Genomic DNA, 17,311 nt, shown 5'->3' with positions numbered 1-17,311 from the left:
GGCCAGCAGTACAGGTGGCGGTCATTGTTAACCCGGGCTTCGACCGATCCGGTATGCATTTCTGTACTGTTGTCTGCATGTATGATTTGGCAAAATTTTACACCGGATGCCCTTCCTGACGCAACCCTCCCTATTTATCCAGGCTTGGGACCGGCACAAAGAAATGCACTGGCTTGTGCATCCTCAATTCAATGCCACATTTCTGCCTTCTTCGACACTCATGTCTGACTGTCGCAGATCTTTCACACAATCCACCTACGCTTTACTGGATGTCCTTGTTTCCTCTTACTTTCTTCCTGCCTGTCCAAAATCTTCTTCACCAGATTGTCTTCTGCTTTTCAGTACATGTGCCCAAACCACTGTAATCTGTTCTGTCTGATCTTTTCCACAACTGAAACTACTTTGGCTTCTGCTGTTAAATCCTCATTTCTTTGCCTGTCCCACAGAGTACATCCTACCACCCTTCTCGGGTACTTCATTTCCATCACTTCTAGCTTCTTCATCTGCTCTGCCTTTACTGCCCAGGTTTCTGTACCATACAGTAGTACTGGTCTCACCACTGTCTTGTACACCTTGCTTTTCAGCTTCTTTGGCATTCTTCTGTCATAGACTATACCGGACACTCTATGCCACTTGGCTGCAGCCCCTCTGATTCTACCTTTGATCTCTTCATTCAGACTTCCCTTCTCCTCAACCACCTCTCCCGGATAGTTGAAGCTATTTACCTGTTCCACTATCTTCCCATCTATCTCATTTCTCAGCTTCTTCTGATTTCCCCAGTTTGCTACCATTACCACTGTCTTATCTGTGCTTAGTTTCATCTCATGTGCCTTCAATTTTGCATTCCATTGCTCTATACTTTGCTGGAGTTCTTGCTCAGAGTCTGCCTGTAATGACATACCATCTGCACACAGCAACTTTGTTGATCTGCCCTCTCCATCCTGTTTGCTAATGTAGTCCATCACCAGTATTAACAGCAGCGGGCTCAGAGTTGAACCCTGGTGTACAATCACTCCCACTGGAAACCCCACTGTGAGGCCGAACACTGTTCATACTTGAGTCATGGGGTCCTTGTACATAGCCTGCACTAATTCTACCAATGTTTCTGGGAGTTCGAACCAATACAGTACTGCCCAGATCAGCTTTCTTGTGACCTTATCATATTTATTTATTTATTTTACATTTGTTGACCGGGATAGTCCGAATGGATACATGCCCATTTTCAGCAAAGACCCAGGGAGAAAAACTCCAAGATAACAACACACATTGAACATTTAGTAAATGCTAGTTTCAAGCAGAGTACAGTCATAAGCAATACCAGCATTTAGCACATATAGTACTAACTTATTACAAAACACTTTACAAAACATAACATTATTTTCAGTTAAACATACATAACATTACATTCAGGTTTAAGACACACTGAGCAGCAGTTATACAATTGACCCTTCCTAAAATGGAGTGGTAGAAAAAAAGTTAGAAGTAGTTGAAGGTAAGGCACCTTAGAAATAGAGAAGTCACTAGTCGGGGTTAGTGCAAGGACATAACCAATGAGTTTTGAAGTATTTCTTGAGCTTGTTTTTGAACTGAGTTAGTGAGGCTTCTAGGGTCAAGTCAGCTGGGAGTCCAAAAGAGTTGGCCAACAGAGAGTCCCCAGCTGAGTAGTTGGATTTGTATGTTTGAACAAGGAGTCTAGTGGATGATTGCAGTGGCCGGGTGCTGGTGTAGAGGCTGATAATATTTTTTAGTGCAGGTGTATTTTCTGGTTGGAAAAGGACTTTATGTGCCAATATTAGCTGGTTGAACTGCAGTAGGCATGGCAGTTCAAGCCATCCTAGGCGATTAAGGTTGTGGCAGTGGTGTGTCCGGTAGGCTGTGCCAGTAGCAAATCTGGCAATGTGGTTATAGCAGGATGATAGTTTATTAAGATCTGTTTTGTTTAAGTTGGAGAATAGAGGTGAGGCGTAGAGAAGAGTTGATAGCAGACGGGAACGGGCAATTGCAGTTTAAGCAAGTGGGGTAAGGAAAGGTTTGATTCTGTAAAGAGAGCCAAGTGTTTTATTAATGGTTTTGATAGTTTGATTGATATGCGCATCAAACTTCAGGTTGCTATCAATTATGACACCCAATAGTTTAGTTTGGGCTTCTGGGGAAATGATAGTGCTATTGTTAGCAGTTATGTTGAAGGATGGCAGGGGGGGGTCCTGCATGTGGGGGAGAAGAGGAGCAACTTATTTTTCTTGGGGTTTAGGATTAGATGTTGACTGGAGAGCCATTTTTCCACTGTATGAAGGTATGCTGGGTTAATGTGAATAAAGTAGCTGGTGAGGTGTCAGAACAAATCAATGTGGATTCATCCGCATATTGAATGCAGGTAGCATCTGGGATAACTGAATGAAGGTCATTGATAAAGATGGAGAAAAGAAGGGGTCCTAGTATCGAGCCCTGGGGGACTCCTAATGTGATCGATAGGCGAGATGATAGCTTGTCCTGCCATAGGACTGCCTGTTGTCTGCCCTTGCAGGCAGGATTGAAAACATTGGAGTGCATGGTTTTTAAGGAGAAGGCCTTCAAGGTCTTTCTAAACATTTTGTGGTGAACCATGTCAAAAGCCTTGAATAGATCTAGAAAGAGTGCTGAGCATAGTTTGTTATTATTGCAGTTGTGATTAATGAGGGCAGAAGTAGTACTATGATGTGGCTTAAAGCCATGCTAAAAGTTGGACAACAGCTTGTTCTGTATGAGGTAGTGCATGAGCTGTATGTGTACACACTTCTCCATAATTTTAGCTAAAGGTGACAGAATAGCTATGGGTCTAAAGTTTGACAGTTCAGTGGAACTGCCTCCTTTCTGGAGAGGTATGACATGAGAGATTTTCCATATAGTGGGTACAGTAGCTTCAAATATAGCTCTGTTGATAAGACTGAGATGGGGTATGCTATGATGTCAGCAGCCTTTTGCAGAGAGTCTGCTGGGAGGAGGTCGGCAGCCAGTGTGGTGGGTCTTAGTTTCTTAAGTAGGGCATTAATAAGTTGAGTAGGAACAGGTTGGAAGGTAAAGTATGTTTGGGTACTGGGTGTGGCTACACTAGAATTAGAGCCATTGTGACAGAGTTGGCTGGCCAGAGACTGGATAGTCTCTGTGAAGAAGCTGTTGAAGTTATTAGCAATGTCTACTGGGGATTTCTGTTGGGAAGCTGAGGGGGGTGTGGGGGGGGGGGGTGGCGTGGCCATTTGGCCTGGGTGGAGTAGTTTGTTTATTCCTGCTCAGAACTTTTGAGGTTTGTTTTTGTGTTTTTGCAGTAGATGGTAGTAGTGGTTCTTTTTGTCTAAGGTTATGGATTTTTTGGTTTCATTCCTTAGCTGTCTGAATCTTAGTTGATCAAGTGGGGCTTTTGTTTTTCGGTAGGTGGCCCATGCTTTGTTTCGGAGTGAAATTTTGGTTTTGGTATCTTAAGAAAGCCATGGTGCAATATTAATTTGGTTCTAATAGAGCAGCTGGGAGCATGGGAGTTAAGAATAGCAGGGAATTTGGTGTTAAAGTATGCTAGTGCTTCATCTAGGGGGACACTTTTTAGTACTGACCAGTTGCATGCCTTAAGTTCATTTTGAAACTTGGTGAGAATAACATTCTTGTTGTTTCTTAATGTTCTATAGGTGGGTTGGTAGGAGCAGTCTACTTTCAGCTTGATTACATAGGTGAGACAGTGGTCACTTAGGTCATCAGGCATAGTGCCTGATTTATAAGACTGAAGATGGGTATTGACGAGTATCCAGTCTAGGGTACTTTCCTTGTTATTGGGTGTTTCTGTCCTCGTGGGGGAGGTTACGATTTGAGTAAATCCATAGAGGTTTATGTGGGTTGTGGGGGTTTCACAAGAGCAAGTGTTCCAATCAATGTTGAAATCCCCAAGAAAGTACAGTTGTGTATACTTACCATAAATGTAGATGTGCGAGTGTATTCAGTGTTGCAGTCATTACATTTGGGCAATCTGCTTGCAGGTTGCCCTCAGTCGGCTTGATTAACAAAGTCTTGGGTCCTGCATTGGTTGCTGTCCATTCTTCCATGACGTCAGGTCATCAGGGGTATAAAACATGCAGCCGACTCCATTACATCAGTTTTTCTTGCCCCAGATGTCAGGTGCCCCCTAATGGGGAGCAAATAAACATAAAAACACAAAGGTATACCTCCAACAAAAAGCAAATATACCAAAAAGGCTTTTAAGCATAGTAAAGAAAAGTAGAGGTACAGCCAGAAGAAGTTAGGGGGCTGGAGGGGTAACCAGGTCTGCAAAAGTGAATACACTCGAACATCTACATTTATGGTAAGTGTACACAACTGTACTATGTTCTTCGTGCTTCACTGTTGTAGTCATTACATTTAGGTAGTATCCCAAAGCTATGGTTGGGAGGAGGAGTTTATATAGCATTAGGCCAGCTATAAGGCCCTGCAAGACCGCAGTGGCAAAGCCAGCTCTGGATTTAGAGAAAATTGACAAATGATAATGCTTGGTGAAAGTATGTACAGAAGTCCAGGTAGCAGCTTCTAGGATGTCCCTGGTAGGAACACCTCTGAGAAGGGCTGCAGAAGTAGATGCAGCCCTGGTGGAGTGAGATCTGATCCCCTGTGGAATAGGTTTTCCATGGTGCTTATAGCAGAAATCAATGCAATGGCTTATCCATTTAGAAACTGTTTATTTTGAAATAGCCTTCCTCTCCACCCCTGCTGTAAATGCTACCAGCAGTTGTTCAAATTTTCTTCGAGGTTTAGTCCTGTCCAAGTAGAATCTAAGTTGTCTGTACACAACCAAGGAATGCAGAATCCGTTCCCCTTTGTTCTGTGGATTGGGAAAGAAGATTGGCAAATGAATGGACTGATTAAGAGTCACACCGGATACCACCTTGGGCATGAAGGATGGATTGGTCCTGTGTGACACCCTGTCTGCATGAAAGATGATGAAAGGCTCCACTGCCATAAGGGCCTGTAATTCAGTTATCCTTCTAGCAGAAGTGATTGCTAAAAGGAAAGCTGTTTTCCAAGAAAGAAATTTTAAGTCTGCAGTAGCAGCTGGCTCGAAAGGAGCTAGAGGGACTTTCTCCAATACAAAGTTAAGGTCCCAGGCAGGGGTAGGAGCTCTCCTGGGTGGTCTCAAAGTTTTGGCCCCTCTGAGGTACTGCTTGAGCAGAGGATGAGAGAGGAGGGGAGGTTCTGTGTTATAATGAGCTGAAATGGCTGAGGCGTGGATTTTAATGGAGGAAAAAGACAGGCCCTTGTGAAGCATCTCAGTTAAGTATTGCAAAATATGAGGTAAATTGGGTGCTGCTGTGCTCATCCCTTGAGTTTGGTTCCAGGCACAGAATCTTTTCCATTTTTCAGCATAAAATTTTCTAGTACTAGGCCTCCTTGCCTCTAAGATGACATCCATCACAGGTTTGCTGAGGGATGATAAGGGTGAGTTTAAGTTATTAACCAGGCTGCAAGGTTCAATGTTGGAAGCTGAGGGTGCAGAATCTGGTTCTCCTGCTGAGAAGGCAGGAAAGGGGTCTGAGGCAGGTGCCATGGAGATAACTGTGACACACTGCACAGGAGGGGGTACCAGTGTTGGCGCGGCCAGTCTGGAGCAATCAAAATCATCCTTGGTTTGTCCTGTTTGACTTTTAGTAGAACTTTGGAGAGCAGAGGCAGCGGGGGGAAGGTGTAGACTGACAGTTTTTTCCAGCTGAAGGACAGAGCATTCACTTTGCAGGCTTGTTTGTGGGGAGTCCTTGTGCAAAACTTGTCCAATTGATAGTTCTGGGAGGAGGCAAATAGGTCTATGTCTGGGCTCCCCCATTTGCTTGTCAACATGTTGAAAATCCTTGGTTCCCAGTATCCACTCGTGCGGGTCCATGAAGTTATTGCTTAGTCCGTCTGCCAGTGTATTTAATTTTCCTGGCAGGAATTGAGCTTGTAGGTGCACTTGGTAGCTCAAGGCTGTGTTCCACAATGCCATGTCTAGTCTGCAGAGGGGGTAGGAATGTGTACCCCCCTGCTTGTTTATGTACCACATAACCGTGGTGTTGTCTGACTTTACCATTAGTTGCCCTGGAAGAATGTAGTCCTTGAAGGCTGTCAGAGCATTCTGTACAGCAAACATTTCTTTTGATTGATATGTAGGTGCATTTGACTTGGGTTCCATTTGCCCTGAATGCACTTCCCTGCCAGGTGAGCCCCCATGCATAGTCTGATGTATCTGTTGTTAGGGTTTGGGTGGCAGGGGGTAGTGTGAATGGTAGTCCCTTGTTTTGGTGGCAGGCCTCTGCCCACCAGAGAAACTCTAGGCTTAGGCAAGGTATGACAGGAATCATTGTTTCTAGGCTGTGAGAATGTTGACTCCATAGGCTTTTTAGATACCACTGTAGTTTCCTCATATGCAGTCTTGCATATGGAATTAGAAGAATGCAGGAGGCCATGAACCCCATGGCTTGCAGTATTTGTTTTGCAGATAGCAGGTTTTTTGTGGCCACTTGTTTGAAATAGGTTATCAAATGAATTTGCTTTTCTGGCATGAGGTAAGCCATCTGGGAAGTTGTATTCAAGCTTGCTCCCAGGAATGTAACTTGTTGACAGGGTACCAGTTGTGATTTCTTTTTGTTTATGGTGTACCCCAGACAAGTTAGAACCCTTTTTACAAACGCCACATGATTCAAAAGTATGCCCTGGCTTTCTGCCTGAATTAGACAGTCGTCTAGGTATGGGTATATTTGAATACTTCTTTGCCTGCAAAATGCAAAAACTGGAGCCAGGCACTTTGTGAATACCCTGGGCGCAGTAGACAAGCCAAAGGGCAGTGCAGAGAACTGATAATGCCTGTAGCCTGCTTTGAAGCGCAGGTATCTTCTGTAAGATTTCCTAATTGGGATGTGCAGGTATGCTTCTTTTATATCTAGTGTTGCCAACCAGGCGTCTTTGCCTAGCATAGGAAGTAACTGGTGAAGAGTCAGCATCTTGAATTTTGGAATCTCCAGAAAGGTGTTTAGAGTAGATAGGTCCAGTATTGGACGCCATGATTTGTCTTTTCTGGGTACCAGGAAAAGTCTGGAGTAGAAACCTTGTCCCTTTTCTTCTTCTGGTACCAGTTGAATAGCCCCCATGCTTAGGAGAGAAAGTACTTGTTTTTGAGCCTCTGCCCACTGATTTGGGGGCAGGTCTGGCCACCCATTTGGTGTTGGCAACGTGTGGAAATTAAATCTGAATCCCTGGGACACTATATTTAAAACCCATTTGTCCTGGGTTATGAGTTCCCAGTTCTTTGCATGAAGAGCAATCGTTCCCCCCCCACAAAGGGTGGTCAGAAGATAAGTGCTTGGAAATTTTAAGAGGAAGTCATTGAGACTGTTTACCATAGGGGTTGTCTTGTTATTCCCAAATTTGGAAGTGGAGGCCCCCCCACTGCTTAGTTCTGAGAGTCCCCTGGGACTGAAACCTGGGGTTTTGGTGTGTCTGGGTTTGGCGTGAGAAGACCTGGAAGGGGCTGGAAAGGACCAATTCTTAGTAGGCCAGTGCCTACTAAATCTAGGAGGTTGCACTTGTAAAAAATCTTTAACAGCTTGCATAGATTTAGCTTTATCTTCCATCTTTTTAAGAACTTCTTCAGCCTTGTTGCCAAACAGGCGGTCCTGATTTAAACGAGAATCCAATAATTTAGCTTTAACATAATCAGGCAAAGATTGCTCCTTAAGCCAAGCATGCCGTCTAAGCACAGACCCAGTAACAGCAGCCCTGCAAGAGGCCTCTAAAGAATCAAAACCACATTGCAAAGCATGTTTTCCAACCTGTTCAGCAGAATGCATTAAGTCCTGTAAATCTTTATTTTCCACACAGTCAGGAATCAACATAATTTTCTGTTTAAGTAGTCCAATGACATGTTGCTGATATTTTAACATATGAAATTGGCAGTTTAAAGCTCTGATTGCCAAGGTTGCTAAAGTATAAAACTTTTTACCCCATCTATCCAGCGCCCTTGGAGTCTCTATCAGAAGGGGTAAGATTTTTAGCAGTAGAAGCCTTAATACCCTTGGGCCCCTGAGAAATAGTCTCTGAATCTGCAATAAGAGTTTTGAAAAGGAACTTGTGGGACTCAGGAACCCTGTAGTATCTGTCAGGTTTATTAGGAGCAGGGAATCAGGGGCCAAACTGGATTCCGAGAAAACATCATCAACAATGTCTAGTACAGGAGGAGTAGCCAAAGGCCTATGCTGAGGTAGAAAAAGGAAATCCCTAAGCCTCTTTTTTGAATCAGAAAATTCCTGGCTTTCCCAGTGAAAATGCTCCCTTAAAGTAGGTAAGGTTTCCCCAAAAGAAAAATCCTCAATAGGGGAAGCAGAGGGAATAGAATCCTCTGCATCAGAATCCTCATAAGGAGGTAAGGACAAATCCAGGTCATCAGAAGAGTCAGAAGAAACAGAATCCTGATCAGAAGATTCATAATCAAGCTCAGCCCTAGGCCTCTTGGGGGGGGGGGGGGGGGGTTGACTATCCCTGATTAGAGTTATTAGATCTTCAGCCATTTTTATCATTTGCTTTTTAGACATAGGGGCCTGAGCGTCGTTGTTTTTAGACATGGATCGAGATTTAGGCCTTAGTAATGAAGAAGGTGTCGATTTAATATGCAAGTCCGTAGGCCTAAATACACCCTCAGAAGCTGGTGCCTGCACAGTGGCTGTGGACCCATCCATGGGTTCCATAATTGAAGTATCTCACTGCACACCGGACTCTGAATGGGTCTCAGTAGAGGCCTGTGAATCAGAAGTAGTGCCTCACTGAGTACCGGCAAAATGGTGACTGGCTTAGGAGAAGCATCGCCAGCAGTTTGTCTTTATCTTTGCGGTTTTTTTGGAATCCCGGTAGTTGGATGGCTAACCGACGACATTTCTGGATAATTAAATCGAGAACCAAAATATTTAGAGGCAAAAATATACCGATGATGGATAGTGCGCTGACTAAATAAAGCACAAAACCGACAGCAAGGTACGTCGTGGTCAGGGCCTAGGCAAGGAATACAGTACGAATGAAAATCTTTATGAGGTATTTGCTTTCCACAAGTAATGCAATTATTAACTTTTACTGACATCGGTAAGGAGCAAGAAAAAGTTTCCCCAACGGGGTACTTAGCTTTAAGTTGAAGACTTCGGTTCTGAAACTTGAAAATGAAAATTTCAGGAGTCGGCCGACCAGCACTTGCGAACTGCTTCTGCTTCTGGCACCGCACGGCAAGAAAGACTGATGTAATGGCGTCGGATGCATATTTTATACCCCTGATGACCTGTCATCATGGAAGAAGGGACAGCAATCAACGCAGTACCCAAGACTTTGTTAATCAGGCCGACTGAGGGCAACCTGCAAGCAGATTACCCAAATGTAGTGACTGCAACAGTGAAACACGAAGAACATCAATTGTTTCTTTGGGGTAATTATTGGATAACTAATATAAGAAGGCTTCTAAGGTTTCTGTGTTCCTCCCTGGGGGAATGTAGACACAGACAATGTTTACATTTTTGTTTTTGTTACTTTGTAGTTTTGAGATAAGAATTTCAGCATTGTTGAACTGGGGTGGTTGTTGGGTGTCTATGCAGACAGACAGGGTAGACTTGTAAAGTATGGCTACCCCACCACCCTTTCTGGTGGTACGGTCTAGGTGGCAGAAACACATGGTCCTTGGTGGCAGGCTTTAGCCATGTTTCTGTTAGGCATAATATATCTGGGGAATGAACAGCTAAGAGGGTATGCAGGTGCTGAGTTTTGTTATTTATGCTCCTAATGTTTAGATGGCAGGCCAGCAGTGAGTTAGGAGGTCTATTTGTCGGAGCTATGGTGGTAGGTTATATAGTAAGGGGATAAGGGCCAACAGGTGGGGATGGACCAGGGTTTGGGTGGATGTCACCATTCTTTGTGAGGTTGTAGTGTATCCTGAGTATGAGTTTTAAGATTTTGAATAACAAATTGTAATAGTGTCTAGTTTTAGGACTAATGTAACTAGGTCTATTAAGATGGTAGTATTTAGCGGTTAAGGAGGTAAGCATGAGGGAAGTGAGTAAGGGTGCATTATTATCTGTTGTAGACGGGATGGATGTTTGGAATTTACGGTAGTGGAAACCTGGGTGACCTTGATATTCGTAGGCGGTTAGAAGATATGGGATGAGTAAAAGTAGAAGTAGAATTAATAAGACTACTTTGGGTGATAGCATACCTTCTGAATGGGACTTGAAACTTAGGCAAAAGGAATAGTAGAGTTGGAGGACTGGTGGTATCAGGTTGAGGGTGGTGCTGTTGAGTGACAAGTTGTTACTGATTGGTTTAAAAAAATGGGGTGCGGTCTAGTAACAATAAATGTAGCAGCACCATGGAAGCGAGGAATTTGGGGGCAGGGTGGGGTGCGAAGCAAGTCCAAGCGGAGCAGGGATGAACCAATGCCTGTACTAAGTTGTAGCAGTTTAACCTGTATGAGGAAAGAGGGAGGGTGGGGGAAAAGAGAAGGCAGTAGGAGTGGTTAGAGGGATACCTTGGATGGACTCAAGGCACCACACCAGAGGTAAGTTGAATGTAAGGGCCTAAAATCTGCACTCAGCACTGTAATGTTACTTGCACTCAGCACTTTAATTTTACTTATGTTTAGCAGGAAAGACAGACTAACAGTATACACTTTTGAGGATTTTTACAAGGGTTACTTGTTCAAATGTCAGACAAAGAAGTAAAACTTTCAAAAGGAACCTTTGTCTGAGTGTTAGAAAGCCAGAAAGGTACAAATTATACCTGTAAAAATTAGGGTCAGAGAGACAAATGTAAGAGTCAGTGTACTTTAATTACAGGGGAAGGAGGCAAAAACTCAAGTAGAAAAGAGCCCTATGGCTGACCAAAATGGTGACTTGCTTAATTACACAGTACTGTAAGAGAAAGCTTAACAAATGCTTTTTGCATGTGTAACCTACTCTGATTAATTATGCTTTCTCCAAGTCTAGGAATGCCCTGTTGGACTCTTTACTCATCTCTAGCTTCTTCTCAACTGTATGCCTTACTGCAAACAGCAGGTCAGTTGTGCTGCATCCTGATATGAATCTGAATTGCTCATTTCCCTTCTCACATGCAAATACTCTGCGCATCCGTTTATCAATCAATCTCTCCACAACTTTCATGCAATGTGATAGGAGATTGATTCCTCTGTACTGCCCACAGTTGTGGATGTCCCCTTTGTTCTTCTACACTGGTATGAGTATGCTTTATTCTGCAGTCATCTGGGATGCACCTTTCTCTGCACATGACTATGAGTACCCTCAGGGGCCATTTCTCCCCCATCTCTCCCAGCATCTTTATCATATCTGCTATGACCTCTTCTGAGCCTGCTTGCTTTCCCTGACTTCATTTACCTTAGAGCTATTCTTATTTCTTCTAGGGTAGTTAGTCTCCTCTTCTCTCTTCATAAGCTGTTTCTAGGGCAGTACAGCTTCTGTGAGGTTTTCTTCATCCAGTAGCTGGTGGAAATACTCCTTCCATCTGCCTCTGATGTCCTGTGGACTGGTGAACAGGTTGTTGCTGGCATCGCGTATGAAGGGTGTCTGAATATCTTCTTTATGTTTCTGTCTTTGCCTTGCAACCTGATATAGTTTATTTATGCCACTAACTGAGACACTTTCCAGAAGATGGTAGAGTGCCTCCGATGCCCTATTCCTTGCTATTGCAACTCCTTTCTTAGCTTCTTTGTTAGGCAACCAGTATTTCCTTCCTAGCCTGGTCAGTCTTTTCTATCTCCCACTTTTTCCTGCACTCCTCCTGGACTTCTGCATTCTACCACCAGCTTTCCTTATGTACCTTATTTCCATACCTGATTCAGCCACATATCTGTGCTGTAGTTCGCACACATGCTGTTTTGAGGCGCTGCCATTCTTCTTCAACTCTACCTATTTCCTCCTCTTCTTGGGGTGCTACAGCCCTCAGTAACTCCTTGAACTGTTATATTTTCTCTCCAGTCAACTTCCAGATCTTCAGCCTGGTCTCTGTTGACCTTAGAGCCTTCTCTGACCACTGCTTGCATCTGATTGTGGCCATCAGTGGTGGGCTGACCATTTCACTGGGGATAATTTTGCAACCATTGATTCTTCCTCAGTACCTTTCCTTACTAGGGGGAAGTCTACCTGAGTTGCATGTTGGCCACTCTTGTATGTGATCTTGTGGCTCTCTCTCTTTCTGAACCATGTGTTGGCTACTATCATGCCATTTTCTAGACAGAAGTCTAGAGTGGCCATTCCTTTATTCTTGTTGCCCCACCCATGTGGACCCAGGCAGTCCTTGTATCCTGTTCTGTCTGTCTCAATATGTGCATTGAAATCACCCATTAACACCAATTTATGTTGTCCTACTTTATCTAGTTGGTCATGCAACTGCTGTCTGAATGCACTCTTTTCCTCTCTATCAGAACCCTGCTGGGGGGCATAGGCTGAGATTATGAATACTGCCCTATTATTACACTACAATCTGACTGCCATGAGTCTGTCACTAATTCTGATGATATCCCTCACTGCCTTCTGAAGACTCTCTTTCACCACAATTCCCACACCATTTCTAGCCCGTCCCCCCTCCTGAGTAGTAGACTCTGGATCCTAAGCAAAGTGGCTTTGCTGCACTGCCCTTCCATCTTGTCTCTTGGACACACAGGTTGTCCAGCCTCCTCCATATCATCATGTCATTCACTTCCAAGCTAGGCCCTGTCAGTGAACCCACATTAACTGTAGCAATTCTTAGCTCATGTTTGGCAGGGTGATTGGTTTTACATCCCACTTTCACTCAACAGAGCTAACCCAGGTAACCCACGCTGGGCAACTAGACACCAGCTGGCCAGTAGCATATTGACCCAGGGCTTCTGGGCTTTATGGCGGACACACACTGGCCAATAGGGGCACATACACCTCTCCCACTGTTAGCATGGGTCCCTGGCATAGGTCAGATCCTCAACCCACTTATCACCAGTAACTACTCATGCCCACTTGGTGACATTAGTCAACAAGACCAAATCACCAAGAGCCATATTTTTCACAGTCAAGTGGCTAGCCCTGCCACGGCACGCAGTCTGTGTTCTTCTATCTTGAGGACACTGCGCACCACAGTACATGCCCCAAAGCAGTTGGTCTGTACAACTTCTCCCCCTATAGAGCATCATACAGAATCTGTGCTGCTGCTCACAGCTCCATTCACTGTTGAGTTTTGAGATGGAAACACCCAGCATGTTTTTCGGAGGTGGGAGGAGCCCCGCAGAGACACATGGAGAACATGCAAACTCCAAACTGGCATTGGTCAGAGGTCAGGATCGAACCTTGTACCTTGTGCATGGGAGGCGAAGACCTTAACCATTATTCCAACTGGTCCATTAACCATTAGATGAGAAATCGTAAATTCATTCCCTCACTGGCCTCCCATGTCTCTTACAGAAAAGGGTTGACCGTGAACATTCCCTAACTAACATTGGATGGGTAATTGTAATTTTACCCCTGGGATGGCCCCCACGTCCCTTATAAATGGGAGCTGACAGTACACATTATCTAATTAACATATTATCCCACATGACTTTTTAGCAATCTCTTAAAATAAACCACCTAACACCTCCCGCCAATTAAAATGGACATGTTACAAAGGGGCACAACTGTTTTGGGTTGCACGGCTAGGCTTATAAAGGTCCTGGTGGCTGTTAGCCTAGTATAGGTGTGTGCGAGTGTGTGACTGTGAGTGTGAGTGTGAGTGTGACTGTGTGTGTGTGTGTGTGTGTGTGTTATATATATATATATATATATATATATATATATATATAAAAACCTATAAAAAAACTGAATTCATCACAAATCACACAAACATGGCTTCTCAGTGCTAAAACAACAGCCATCAACAGCCTAACCTGACCGCTGGGTTTCCAAACTGACATTTTTTAAAATGTATAAGAAATGAAAGGAAACAAATTCCAAGCACTCTGAATTCAGCAGAAACAAAGGGACTTTAGGTCAATGTAGAAGCCTGGCTTTGAGTGGTGGTAGTGTACATGGTAAACATTACAATGATGACCATACCCCTAAGAAGGATGTAATACAGTAGGGTTACACTGATAAGCATACCCCTAAGAATGATGTAATACAGTAGCTACTGTTTTTACACTCACACTGATTTAAAGTCTACGCCAACCTATTATTGAAAGATGAAAGCACAAGTCATAAAACAAACATAAAGGGCATCTTTTAAAGGCCAGAGTGTTGTCAAGCAGTTAATTATCACTTACTTCCCCATGGCATCATCAATGTCTCCACGACTGGGCTCCAGGCCTCTCACTCTACCACGGCAACTTAGTGGCATCAATTCATCAGCAGGATAGGCAAATTTCTTAAAAAATAAAATAATCGAGAGAAAAAAGTAAGTATTCACTTGAATGCAGAATTTTATCCCCCAAATGTAAAACCTCTCAACTGGGCAAACAAAGAATAAAATATGAGATACAAGTGCTGTAGAAAAAAAGATTTCCAGTCCACAAAGCAACAAACTCAAGTGTCTTTAACAGACTACTGTAGCACACCAGAGCTACACAGCCTATTTTCAGCTATGACATGGGGGAACTAATACATATGTATAGAGATAATGACCCATCAATACAAAACAAGGTATGATTCACAGCGATGTTTATTTAGGAATATAGTGCATAGTAAAATCATCCTCTTGGAGGGCTGCAAATTTCTAAGAAAAAGACTGCGCAATCAACAGAGTGGAAGCTGAATTTCAAAATTACACAAATTTCATTTGTAACAACTGATACAGGTGGCTACCTTCACAATCATAATATCCAATATTATATCTTTAATTTTCACTAACACCCAGGAAATTATTACCTTTCTTATTGCCTTACCTCCATAACAAAGTTCGGACTCCATGGCAAAAAACATAGTTTGCAATCAGGTTGGTTCCAGGCGTATTACATTTTTAGAAGCAAGTTAACTAACAATTCTTTTTAAGCCCCTCTCTTGTCACCTGGCATTATTTTTCTCATTCCTTGGAAACACTACAAATGTATATATTCGCATCAATAGAAGTCTTTAGATTACAGACCTGAGTATTACAACATTTACAAAAATAAATGACTAAATTACATTTACAATAAAAAAGTATATAGACAACATAAACGCATTCATAAGCAACTATTAAATCACCTACTAGCCACCTGCCAACATGGCTTCAGACCATTTCATAGCAAAACCTCTGCTCTCTCATCCTTCACCGACTGCATTAATAAAAATTGTAATAATGACACTCTATCCTCCTCCGCCTTCACTGATCTGTCGAAAGCTTTTGACATGGTCAATCACCAGCTACTCAAACAAACTTAGAAACTTCTCACTGGATCCACTAGCTATACAGTGATTCCAATCCTATTTAAATAACAGGCAACAGGTTGTATTATGGGAGAATAACCTGTCTTCCCACCTCCAAATTGCCCTTGGTGTCCCTCAAGGCTCTATATTGGGTCCTCTCCTCTTTTCTATTTTTACAAATGACCTACACTCTCAATTACCTCAAGCCACTTGTATCCAATATGCAGATGATTCCACATTAATATGCTCAGCCTCTTCACCATCACAACTTCAGTCCCTAACCCAGGAAGTGTTCAGCACAGTAGAGAATTGGCTCCTTCACCGATGTCTCATCCTGAACCCAAACAAAACAAAAATGCTACTTATTCACTCCCACCCGCAGAGCCTCCCCACTGAACTTCACTGTTACATCTAGCAATGGTACTATCATATCTCCCAATTCTGCCGCAAACTACTTGGAGTACTAATCGATAATAACCTTACCTTTGAGCCCCATATTAACACCACCACAAAACCAGTAAACAAGAAACTAGGTTCCCTCTACAGGATCAAATCCTTTCTGACTCCACTAGCCCGGACCACTATTGCCCGTACCCACTTAATCTCAACCCTACTATATGCATCCCCTGTCTATACTAAATTATGTAAAAGTAATCTGAACAAACTGGCTATCTCCTACAATAATATTGCTAGATTTGCAACCAGGTCTACCTATAGAACCCATCATTGCAACAATCTTAATCAACTATGATGGTTAGAGTTGCCAAATCTTATTCTATTGAACCAACTAACTATTGCCCATAAGATTCTATATCAACCTACAAATACTCCAATACTCACTAACCTTATCACCCCCTACAACAACCTTAAGACCCTATGCTCATCAAATAAACTGCTGGTACAGATAGGTAAAACCAACAATCTGGCCGGAGACTCTCTGTTCGCTAACACGGTGGATAAAACCTGGAACACCCTCCCTAATGACCTAACCTCCTTACCCTCAATTACGCTATTTAAAACTAAACTCAAACCATACCTTAAATCACACTGGCTATGCCCCTGTGCAAACCCAGACTAACTACCTCCCTTGTTTTCAGTCATTAATCTTCTTACTTGCAATAACTAAATTCATCTTTTCACTAACAATATGATGTGTGTAACATTTAGTTTAATAGTGCACTATTTTTACTTATGTTTTATATTTTTGTATGTATATCCACACCTGTTATGTAACTAAGAATGTCTTTTCTTACTCATAAGCTAAAATGTAATGAACTTTTATAATTTTCTAAAACTTGGGAATGTACCTGTGTTCTTAAATATTTTTTCTGATGTGCACAGCTTTTCTCCCCGGGCCTCCAATGAAAATGGACATCTATCCAGTTGGACCAGCCCGGTCAACAAATGTAAAATAAAATAAAAATAAAAAATAAACTTCAAGGTTCTAAACAACTAAAACAAACTCAAGGTCATTATAACAAAACAAAATCTAAAACTACTACAAAACATTGCTATGGATACCATGCATGTTCAAAGCGTGAAAGTCAATAAGCAGAATTTTGCAGGGAGGTTCCTGATCCAACCGAGCCTCTTCTGCAGATTAGATATATGACAACTGATAATGAAATAGTGTAACAGGTGGAAAGTGGATAGTGCAGTAACCGTAAAGTGGCTACATCATTTGTCCATTATTTTTTCAAACTACTGTTCTAACATACGGAAAGTGTGTCTGAACAATAATATTTAATTACCATTATTTAATGCATCTGTGGTAGAAACAGTTATTTTAAAGTTTAAGAGAGCCATAACCCCACAGCCTGATCTAGTATCTCCATGCATTGTGAGAAACAATAAACCTATTTTACAGTCATGAACATACAATGTGTCCGAGATATTTTTTATACAACCAGTAGGAAATTAGGATACTGCTATACCTA

General features: G+C 42.7%; 1 protein-coding gene across 2 annotated transcripts in view; it reads right to left on the bottom strand.

The window, feature by feature from the left end:
• The window catches only part of LOC122790747 (ER degradation-enhancing alpha-mannosidase-like protein 3), a 765,530-nt gene that overhangs the window by 549,964 nt on the left and 198,255 nt on the right, over nt 1-17,311 (bottom strand). For both annotated transcript variants that reach the window (XM_044058342.1, XM_044058343.1), the window contains exon 3: nt 14,294-14,394. In XM_044058342.1, the coding sequence (XP_043914277.1) occupies nt 14,294-14,394 (101 nt within the window). The remainder of the gene's footprint in view (nt 1-14,293; nt 14,395-17,311) is intronic.

This window comes from Protopterus annectens, chromosome 16.part0 (assembly GCF_019279795.1).
Source record: "Protopterus annectens isolate FY-2018-M chromosome 16.part0, PAN1.0, whole genome shotgun sequence".
NCBI lineage: Eukaryota > Metazoa > Chordata > Ceratodontiformes > Protopteridae > Protopterus > Protopterus annectens.
The sequence above is the reverse complement of the archived record's forward strand: the minus strand, read 5'-3'. Positions and strand labels throughout refer to the sequence as shown.